Here is a 12054-nt window from a genome sequence, read left to right as displayed (position 1 = left end):
AAAGCAGCTTCCATTGGACTCTTAATGTTTGACTCATCATTTTTCAGGCATTTTGTGGAGGCCTGTGGCCAAGCACTGGGTGTAAACGAACGGCTGATCAAAGAGGATCAGCAGGAGTATCAGGATGAAATGAAGGCCAACTACAGGGACCTGACCCGGGAGCTGTCAGACATCATGCATGAGCAGGTAAACCACAACGTCAGGAGTATTGTTGTCAGTATTTTAATCAGAAACTAAAACTGATGCTCACCGATGTTCTTTTTTGTCCAACAGATTTGAGCAGTGTTAGGAAAATTGCCTTTAAAAAAAGTAATTCATTACACTTATTTGTTACTTTTCCTAAAAGGTAACTGAATTACTAACACAATTATTCCTTTATCTTTGATTTGATCAACGCGTTAGTTACATAAAAGTAATTACCTAGATTACCTGTTACTAGAAAAAAGATGTGTCGCCGTTATTGCGAACACTGGATTTTACTGATGTGAACACATTTGTTGTTGCACTGGAAAAGACTTTCCATCACCTCATACTTTTTTGAAGCAATCCAGTCTTAATTCAGCCAAAAATAACGACCATCTAAACAGGTAGATCATCAGTTGGTAATGTATGGTACATAATTGTACTTTTATTTCTTTAGGCATATATGAAGCATGATTATATAACGTAAAATACAATCAGCTACTTATCACAGGTCACAGACACAACTTTCTACTTTCATTCATTGTGCTAGTGTCACAGTGCATTAAACAGTGTTGAAGCTGAGTGGGTGGTATGAGTGGTACACGGGCTTCATCTAATGGTACACCAAAAAAATCACTTGATTAAAGTACATTATTATTATTATTATTATTATCCATCCATCCATCCATTTTGTACCGCTTGTCCCTTTTGTGGGGGGTGCTGGAGCCTATCTCAGCAGCATTCGGGTGGTAGGCGGGGTACACCCTGGACAAGTCGCCACCTCTTATTATTATTATTATTATTATTATGATTATTATTATCCCATATTCAAACACAGGTTAGTGTTCAAACTGTGTGTAATGTTACAATAGCCAAAAATATGAAATGTATTTGTTAAATAACAAATGCCTTGTTTTTAATGAGTACTGTATTTCATGATATTCATTATGGTCGAACTTGAAGAGCCAAGTGTTTTCTGAGGTGGTACCTGGTGAAACAAAATTGGAGAACCACTGACTTATGGAATATAAAATGAATGTAAAGAAAAATAAATAAAAAAGTAAGGAATCTCAAAATTGATATGACAAATAAATTAAAAACTGTTATAAGAATACATAAGAGGGATTATCATAAAACAACTGAACCAGCATATCTCTAATATTCAAGGAAGCTGGTACAGACTAAATACAATGAATAGAAATGGAACAGGAAAAAGCTCAAAACAGAAATCATCTTTGATAAAATTGAATACCAATTAATAATTAAGTATTTTGTAAATGCAGGGCCCCAGCTTAGCAAATAAAATGACAGCCTAGAGCAGTGTTTTTCAACGTTTTTTGAGCCAAGGCACATTTTTTGCGTTGAAAAAATTCGGAGGCACACCACCAGCAGAAATCATTAAAAAACTAAACACAGTTGACAGTAAAAAGTTTAAAGTCAATTGTTGGGTATTACTTTAAAGCATAACCAAGCATGCATCAATGGTGCTCTTGTTTTAAAGTAGGTGTACTGTCACCACCTGTCACATCACGCCCTGACATATTTTTAGTTTTTTGCTGTTTTCCTGTGTGTAGTGTTTTAGTTCTTGTCTTGCGCTCCTAATTTGGTGGCTTTTTCTCTTTTTTTTGGTATTTTCCTGTAGCAGTTTCATGTCTTCCTTGACCGCATTTCCCCACACCTGCTTTGTTTTAGCAATCAAGAATATTTCAGTTGTTTTTATCCTTCTTTGTGGGGACATTGTTGATTGTGATGTCATTTTCGGATGTACATTGTGGACGCCGTCTCTGCTCCACAGTAAGTCTTTGCTGTCGTCCAGCATTCTGTTTTTGTTTACTTTGTAGCCAGTTCAGTTTTAGTTTTCTTCTGTATAGCCTTCCCTAAGCTTCAATGCCTTTTCTTAGGGGCACTCACCTTTTGTTTATTTTTGGTTTAAGCACTAGACACCTTTTTACCTGCACGCTGCCTCCCGCTGTTCCCGACATCTACAAAGTGATTAGCTACCGGCTGCCACCTACTGATATGGAAGAGTATTACACGGTTACTCTGCCGAGCTCTAGACAGCACCGACACTCAACAACAACACATAATGTGCAGACTATAATTACTGGTTTGCAAAAAATATTTTTAACCCAAATAAGTGAAACTAGATGATCTCCCACGGCACACCAGACTGTATCTCACGGCACACTAGTGTGCCGCGGCACAGTGGTTGAAAAACACTGGCCTAGAGAAAAAGAGAGACTAACGGAGGAGATGATTAGATGAAATCCAAATGCCATTTTCATCAGAAGTGTACAGTATATGAAAGTGAAATTATACACACAGGGTCTGCGTGTATCAAAATACGTACAAACTTGATAGAACAAGCCTATCTGATCTACTAAGCTCGTGCTTAGATGATTAAATGAGCAAAATAGCAAGCGACATATACATTTAGTGAGTCTGTCTTCATGAATGCGTGGAATATATGATGGTTATCAGAACAGACAAAATATAATCGCAATTCATTCAATGCATTCGCAATGTGATTTATTTAGCACTCTATGAAAGTTTTTGCAAACTGGCAGTTACCCACAAATGTCTGTAAAGAATCACAAAATGTGCACACAAACCTAACAAGCGAGGCTTCTAAGTCTCATGCCGCCCCTCATTCTTACCTGTCTGTATGGACACTGAAGAGACTGAGGTTGTGGCTTCCTAGCTGCTTTGCCTGGCTAAATGTTAAATGTTTAAAATCAAGCGGGAAAATAAAACCCTCGTGTTTGTTTTCTGTTTTCCAGATCAACCCAGTGAATGATGGCACCAGGAGTTCTGATGTAGACATTTTCACAAACAAACTCCACCGTTCCTCATTTTTGCAAATCACTGACACTTCTTTCAAGTCCTAACATGAGGAAATGGTGGATGAAGCCAGTACCCACACTTCATTTTTTTTCTCTGCTCCTTTGCCACATACTGGACTGTAGCTGGACAAGTGTGCTCCTCTTGCTGTTATTAACATACCTCAGTTTTTAGGTCATGGTGGGGTTCACTTTGGGTACAGTAAGAGAACAAAATGAAATACATAAAACTGTTTAGTATTAAAAATATATATATATATATTTTACTTTAAAAACTGCAAACTACTGGCAGATAAATCTCCAATAAATCCAAGTATCCTAGCTAAAGTTAACGATTACCTTGACACTATAGAGGAACGTGCAGAAGGTCATTTATTTAGAACTTAAGTCAACAGTGTGGAAAATGAGTATGTCTCAGTATCGAACTGAATGTTGCATACCAAAAGAAATCCAATTCTAAATAATACATGTATTGTTACACCCCTACTAGTCATGTATTTAAGGTGTTTTAGCAGAGTAGAGACTTGCATACATACATGCATCTGTATGTTGTTTATTTACATGTGTACCCTTTTTTAACATGACATAATTACCGTATTTTAAAGCAGTGAAGATGAACTCTCACAATTCCAAAACATTATTTTGTGTACAGACGTCCTACAATGTGTTTTATTGCTAGACACAGATCCGTGATTGGATGGATGTGCTGTAGTCATTGACAGTTAAGTGTCTGTATTGTTGTCTTTTATTCAGGATGTGTGTATGTGTTAACATTTGTAAGTAGCTTTTATAAAAAGGTATGTGACAAATAGCTTTTCGAAGTCTTCAATAATGTGGTGTTCCCCCAAAATATAATACAATATATTTTTTTAGTCTATTTTTATATACAGTATTACCACATATTTAGATACACTGCCACACCTGCACCCACTTTAAACACTAATTGGAGGCCTTGAGCTTGGACTAAGCATGTTGAGGTCAAACAATCGTATTCCAAAAGCAAGATGTCAATTTAAAGCAGAGTGAAAATGTCGCATACATGCACTGTTTTAACATCTAGAAATGGTTCCAACTGGGATGTTGCAGAAAGTTATTTTACAATTGAACGTTAAAACAAACAAATCAAGTTTGCAGTGACCACTTTGTCAATGTCTACATGAACTTAAAATAAACTGTAAACACATGTTTATCAATGCATTTACTTTTCTTATCCTCCATATACCCACTGGTGCATATGAGCATTTAAACAAAATAAATTAGGAAATGTCCAAAGGGAATTGATTTGTGTGTTGATGATGTTGTATAGTGTGTATGTTGCAATTAATAGCATGAATAAAATATTGCTAAATAGCAAGGGAGGGCTCTGTATGCTCTGCGTATTCCCACGTGTAGGAATGGATGCTGGTGGGATCTATGAAGGGTGTATATCAATATGTGGTTAAAGTCGCCTGCAACCACATAAAATGTGGTTGCAGTGCTTAGTTTGCAGAGCACTTATGGTGTCATGTAGTAGCTTGTATATTAAGACAAAGAGGTTAAATAAAGAAAACCATGCCCACCAAGTTGAACATATTTGTAAGAATTTCCCCCCAGTAATCTCAGTCTGACATAATGTGGCAGTGAATAGTATGTTGCACAGATGTCCAACATGTGAGCCTGGCTGCATTTGTAGCCCCTCTCCCCAGCCTGAAAAGAGAAAAAGTTTAAATATTGTATTTTTAGAACAAAATATCACACTAACAAAAATAACTATTGAAATATCTAACAGATAAGCGCAGTTCTTGTCAATTGTTTTCTGTCCTGACGCCCTGGGTAGCAGAATTATTTTCACAATACCCCTGAATAAAATGATTATTGAGAACTTGATTATATATGATCTGTTTATCTGTGTTACCTGCTTGGTCCAGATCTGCATCTACATTTAAACCAATTTCCAGCTGAAGTTTATGAAGTCAATTTGTAACATTAAGCAAGACTGCTCAGTCTGCATGTTTCTCAATACACAAAAAAGTGCAAATGAATTGGTTGGGAATTTTTGTAAACCCAACACAGAAACATGAAAAATGTTTTAAAATTGAAAATCCTAAATTAAACTATATCAGCTTATTATTTTCAAAAAGAGCAATGCTTATTTTGTTTTTGTGCAAAGATTTGCAACAATGTTGCATGTCATGCATTTTATCAGAATTAAAGGAGGGAAGTACAAAACCCCAAAAGAGCGAAGTTGACACTTTTTGTAATTCGTAAATAAAAACAGAATACATTGATTTGCAAATCCTTTTCAACTTATATTTAATTGAATAGACTGCAATTACAAGGGGCATTTTTACCACTGTGTTACATGGCCTTTCCTTTTAACAACACTCAGTAAACGTTTGGGAACTGAGGAGACCAATTTTTGAACTTTTCAGGTGGAATTATTTCCCATTCTTGCTTAATGTACAGCTTAAGTTGTTCAACAGTCCGGGGGTCTCCGTTGTGGTATTTTAGGCTTCATATTGCGCCACACATTTTAAATGGGAAACAACTCTGGACTACAGGCAGGCCAGTCTAGTGCCCGCACTCTTTTACTACGAAGCCACGCTGTTGTAACACGTGCAGAATGTGGCTTGGCATTTCTTGCTGAAATAAGCAGGGGTGTCCATGAAAAAGACATTGCTTGGATGGCAACATATGTTGCTCCAAAACCTGTATGTACCTTTCAGTATTAATGGTGCCTTCACAGATGTGTAAATTACCCATGCCTTTGGCACTAATACACCCCCATACCATCACAGATGCTGGCTTTTCAACTTTGCGCCTGTAGCAGTCCGGATGGTTCTTTTTCTCTTTAGGTCCTGAGGACACAATGTCCAAAAACTATTTGAAATGTGGACTCGTCAGATCACAGAATACTTTTCGACTTTGCATCAGTACTTCTTAGATGAGGCCAGCAAAGCCGGTGGCGTTTCTGGGTGTTGTTGATAAATGGCTTTCATTTTGCATAGTAGAGTTTTAACTTGCACTTACAGATGTAGCAACAGACTGTAGTTACTGACAGTGGTTTTCTGAAGTGCTCCTGAGTCCATGTGGTGATATCCTTAACACACTGATCTCGCTTTTTGATGCAGTATCTGACCTGAGGGGTCGAAGGTCATGGGCATTCAATGTAGGTTTATGGCTTTGCCGCTTACATGCAGTGATTTCTCCAGATTCTCTGAACCTTTTGATGATTTTAAGGACCGTAGATGGTGAAATCCCCAAATTCCTTGAAGTAGCTCGTTGAGAAATGTTGTTCTTAAACTGTTCGAGAATTTGCTCACGCATTTGTTCACAAAGTGGTGACCCTCGCCCCATCCTTGTTTGTGAATGACTGAGCATTTCATGAAAGCTGCTTTTATACCCAATCATGGCATCCACCTGTTCCCAATTAGCCTGTTCACCTGTGGGATGTTCCAAATAAGTGTTTGATGAGCATCCCTCAACTTTATCAGTCTTTTTTGCCACGTGTGCCAGCATTTTTGAAACACCTTGCTGGCATTAAATTCCAAATCAGCTGATATTTGCAAAAAATAAAGTTTACTAGTTCAAACGTTAAGTATCTTGTCTTTGCAGTCTATTCAACTCAATATAGGTTGAAAAAGATTTGCAAATCATTGTATTCTTTTTTTGCAATTTACACAATGTGCCAACCTCACTGGTTTTGGGTTTTGTATATATTTTCATGAACTAAATAGTCTATCCAGGTGCAATTTGAAAAGGCCTTAAACCCTGACACATTTTAAACTGACCGGGCCATTTAAACCTAAACAACATAGCCCATCATAACATAATTTTACAACATACACATGTCCACAACAGCAGGGCTTAAACGCTTCAGGACCACGGAGAGCAACTATGTCATTTTGATATGGTCTATTGTGGTGTTAAACTGCTCGTAGACTATGCATTTCGTTTACTCGTGCATTGTTGTAATACGGGGCATTTTGCAGTCTAATTTGGGGGAATAGCACATCCAGCTGTGGGGAAGTTTTTATCCCAACTTTGAAATATGTGAAATAGACCTTTGGATCTGCATGGGCCCATTTCAAGGTGTATCTTTTAAGGTTGGCTGTTTTAAAGTAAAATTGGCCCGATCAGTTTTAAAACACTCCAGGGGAGCGTTTTCATCATCCACGGTCTGCGTGTCACCTGTAGCGCGGGGAGACCTGCTGCTTCCATTTCCAGTGTCCAGCGCGGGGGAGGAGGAGGGCTGCTGGTCAAGCACCGGGTCTGGCTCTATCCTAAAGCAGCTCACAATTTCTGAGTCCCTAACATCCCTGCTATACTGCAGATGGTGAAAGAAGATATTTAAACTGTTTATAGGCGGCTGGGTTACTACAATAACAACTAGTTTCCATCTAAATCACACATTGTGTATAGCAGAGTGATTGTCAGAATTGCTACCTGTGAATCTGGTTCCCAGATTGTGCTAGCAGTATTGGCGGAACTGAATCTCTGTCAACAACGTTGGGTTTATCTCCAGGAGGACCAACAAAATGTGTCCAGTATTTATAATTTGGCTTTTTCTTGCTCTCTTTTTTCCCTTTCTTTGCGCTTTGCCGCTCCACTTTTATGTTTATATGATATGTTGACAAGTGACTGATGATGAAAAAAAAAGTTTGCATTAACTTAGCTCCTCCGTGTCCAAGCCGTGGGACAGGCCCTCCCTTCCCAGCCAAAAGCTGGGGGACGGGGCATAGCTCCGCCAGGTCTCCGCGTGTCGCCCTCCCAGCCTCTCTTGTAGCCTCGTCCATGGAAACTCAAATTCCAAGTACAATTAGTTATCTACCGATTGTTCTAAAACTAACTGACGAATATATACACATACATACAATTACACGTACAGTATATACACATATACATAAACATATATACACATATACAGTATACATATACAAACATATATATATATATATATATATATATATATATATATATATATATATATATATATATATATATATATATATATGCATACATATATACACATGCATGCAAATACTGTATATACATACATACATTTTTGCATAAATATATATACATACATATCTATATATACACATTACATATATACATACATACATATATATACATATATACATACATATATATATACAAAACCCAAAACTAGTGAAGTTGGCACGTTGTGTAAATAGTAAATAAAAACAGAATCCAATGATTTATTATTTATGATTTATTATTTATTTATCATTTAATTTGCAAATCCTTTTCAACCTATATTCAATTGAATAGACTGCAAAGACAAGATACTAAACGTTCAAACTGAGAAACTAAATTTTTTTGTAAATATTGTCTCATTTGGAATTTGATGCATGTGACATGTTTCAAAAAAGCTGGCACAAGTGGGCAAAAAAGACTGAGAATGTTGAGGAATGCTCATCAAACACTTATTTGGAACATCCCACAGGTGAACAGGCTAATTGGGAACAGGTGGTTGCCATGATTGGGTATAAAAGTAGATTCCATGAAATGCTCAGTCATTCACAAACAAGGATGGGGCGAGGGTCACCACTTTGTGAACAATTGCGTGAGCAAATTGTCGAACAGTTTAAGAACAACATTTCTCAATGACCTATTGCAAATAATTTAGGGATTTCACCATCTACGGTGCGTAATATCATCAAAAGGTTCAGAGAATCAGGAGAAATCACTGCACGTAAGCGTAATAAACATTGAATGTCCGAGACCTTCGATCCCTCAGGCGATACTGCATCAAAAAACGACAACAGTGAGTAAAGGATATCACCACATGGGCTCAGGAACACTTCAGAAAACCACTGAAGTGTTTACAGATGTAGCGTTAGCCAGTTTGACGCTACATCTGTAAGTGCAAGTTAAAACTCTACTATGCAAAGCCAAAGCCATTTATCAACAACACCCAGAAACGCCGCCGGCTTCACTGGGCCCGAGCTCATCTAAGATGGACTGATGCAAAGTTGAAAAGTGTTCTGTGGTCTGACAAGTCCACATTTCAAATTGTTTTTGGAAACTGTGGACGTCGTGTCCTCCGGACCAAAGAGGAAAATAACCATTATAGGCGCAAAGTTCAAAATCCAGCATCTGTGATGGTATGGGGGTGTATTAGTGCCCAAGGCATGAGTAACTTACACATCTGTGAGGGCACCATTAATGCTGAAAGGTACATACAGGTTTTGGAGCAACATATGTTGCCATCCAAGGAACGTTATCATAGACGCCCCTGCTTATTTCAGCAAGACAATGCCAAGCCACGTGTTACAACAGCGTGGCTTCGTAGTAAAAGAGTGTGGGTACTAGACTGGTCCGTCTGTAGTCCAGACCTGTCTCCCATTGAAAATGTGTGGCGCATTATGAAGCATAAAATACGACAACGGAGACCCTGGACTGTTGAACAACTTAAGCTGTACATCAAGCAAGAATGGGAAATAACTCCACCTGAAAAGCTTCAAAAATTGGTTTCCTCAGTCCCCAAACATTTACTGAGTGTTGTTAAAAGGAAAGGCCATGTAACACAGTGGTAAAAATGCCCCTGTGCCGATTTTTTTTCAATTTGTTGCTGCCATTAAATTCTAAGTTAATGATTATTTGCAAAAAACATAAGTTTCTCAGTTCGAACATTAAATATCTTATCTTTGCAGTATATTCAATTGAATATAAGTTGAAAAGGATTTGCAAATCATTTTATTCTGTTTTTATTTACGATTTACACAACGTGCCAACTTTACTGGTTTTGTATCCCATTTTCTACCGCTTGTCTCTACATACATACAAATATATTTGAAAGCGGGTGGGGGGAGGTGTGACAGGACCCTGTCCATTTGATGTCATTCCTCACTTTGTGGTTTCTGAGAAGTTTCCCCCAGACGTCATGCATGACATTCTGGAAGGCACCATTCCACACATAATTAAGTTGCTATTGCAACAGTTTCAAGGGGAGAAAATTGTAACCCTCCACAAGTTCAATACTCAATTGAACAAACTTTGCTTTGGCCAAAATGACAGGAAGCATAAGCCTGTGCCTCTAAAAGAATCAGTTCTCCGTGATGCAGCTCTGCCAGGGAAAGCAATAGAAAAGTGGACTCTCTTTCGCCTCTTTCCTCTAATGATTGGTAGATTTGTTCCCAAAGACAGCCCTCACTGGCATCTGTACCTGCTTCTGCGGAACATTTGTGACATCATCTTAGCCCCACAAATCAAACTCAGTTGGCTTGGGTACCTGTCCTCCCTCATCTCTGAATTTCTGGCAGAGCTCCAGCTCCTTTTTCCTGGCAAATTTACCCCCAAAACCCACTATCTTGTCCACTATCCACGACTCATTCGTGAATTTGGGCCTCTCAGAGCACATTGGTGCATTCGGTTTGAAGCCAAACATTTGTATTTCAAGCAGCTATCATCTGTTGTATGCAACTTCCAGAACATTTCATTAACACTTGCTAAAAGATATCAAATGCGCCAGTGTTACGATATACAGAAAGGCACGGCCACTGCTGTGGCACCTGGTGCATGTAGAGAAGTACCTCTATCCAAACTACAAGCACTGAAAGAAGTGATCACTTCTGGGGACATTCCAAATGAAATAGTCTGGAAGACTGAACAAATTGTAATAGACAGTACCACATATAAAGTTGGAGATTTCTTTGTACTTGATGTGGTTCATGGGGAAGAGGTCCCAATTTTTGTAAAAGTCCTCCATATTGTTAAGTATCGGGGTCAGTGGCTGGCTTGTGGACTTATTTATACATCAACACATTTTGAGGAGCACCTTCATGCGTACTGTGTCCAAAACACAAGGAAGTGGGTTGCCTTCAAACCAGGGAATGAAGCAGATTTCCATCCACTAGATGCATATACAGATGTTAATGACAACCTGTTCATCACTCTGCACCACAAGCCACTAGGCCATGGCGTCCTAGAAGACTGACACAGAGTGAGCAAAACACAACACTACATAAAATAATGTCGTTTGTTTTCTTTTCTTATCAAAAAATAATTTATATTTCTTTTGCTTTGAAGAGAATGACATTGATGGAGCGACTCTCACATTACTAACTGAGAGGATGACGGAGAGATTGTTCCCCTCAATAAAAAGACAAGCTCAGTTCCTTAGGTGCCTTCAGGACCTGAAGTCATCGTCATCGTCGTTGTCATCTATGTCTTCATCTTCATCAACAACAACAACAGATGAAACCAGGTAAAATGCTGTGAACATACTGCTATTCTAGTCATTTGCTGGGAGAAACTATGTCTCAGTACTAGTTCCAGTAAGTTCAGTGCTACTTCACAAAGCTCAGCCTAACACATGTCTGTATCTTTCCATATTTCACAGACCTCATGATGAGCAAACAGCTATTGCTTCACTGCAGTTTGTTTTCCCCAAAACCCTAAGGGATGCACTTGACGCAAAGGATCCAGAGCTTCTGGCCCCTCAGAGAACCAAGATTAAATCTGTTCTTATACAAGCTCTATATGACACCCTCAGCAACAAAACTATGTAGGTTCCTTTATAATTCTTATGGACAATTACTGCACATTGTAGCTTTTAGTTGAGATTATAAGCCACTTCTTACATTGGGGATGCCTGCAGACATATCATAATACATACCTATCTTAGGTTTACTGTTGCTACTCTCACTCGGAGCCTCCACTGATGTGTAATCTTGCTATAGTATGTACAAACATTTAAAACTTGTTTCACTTACTCTTCAACCCCCCCCCCCCCCAAAAAAAAAAAAAAGATATCCCTCAGCCAAACAATATACGGAGATTTTAAGCCGGTTCACACGCAAGTATCCCTTCATGCGGGAGAAAGTTGGTTCAGGACATGTGAGTAAGCACAAAATTAGGCTGTTAGTATATGTTCACATTCAGCTCCATTGTAAGGATATAGCTACTGTAACTCCCCTGTCTTGGTTGCAGGATGCTTTACGTGAGTCTTTAAAAAACAAATTCAAAAAGGAAAGGCGACCCCTTATTGGTGACTCAATGGTGCAACAAATGCGTGCAAAATTTG

The 12054-nt window shown here is 38.5% G+C and overlaps 1 protein-coding gene across 1 annotated transcript in view; it reads left to right on the top strand.

Moving 5' to 3' along the window:
• Positions 1 to 4861, top strand: part of LOC133617711 (dedicator of cytokinesis protein 9-like) — a 168167-nt gene extending 163306 nt beyond the window's left edge. The window contains exons 51-52 of the mRNA XM_061977877.1: positions 48 to 186; positions 2964 to 4861. Coding sequence (XP_061833861.1) covers positions 48 to 186; positions 2964 to 3071 — 247 coding nt within the window. The 3' untranslated portion in view covers positions 3072 to 4861. The remainder of the gene's footprint in view (positions 1 to 47; positions 187 to 2963) is intronic.
• Positions 4862 to 12054: the final 7193 nt, after the last annotated feature.

Source organism: Nerophis lumbriciformis, linkage group LG01 (genome assembly GCF_033978685.3).
Source record: "Nerophis lumbriciformis linkage group LG01, RoL_Nlum_v2.1, whole genome shotgun sequence".
Taxonomy (NCBI): domain Eukaryota; kingdom Metazoa; phylum Chordata; class Actinopteri; order Syngnathiformes; family Syngnathidae; genus Nerophis; species Nerophis lumbriciformis.
The sequence above is the reverse complement of the archived record's forward strand: the minus strand, read 5'-3'. Positions and strand labels throughout refer to the sequence as shown.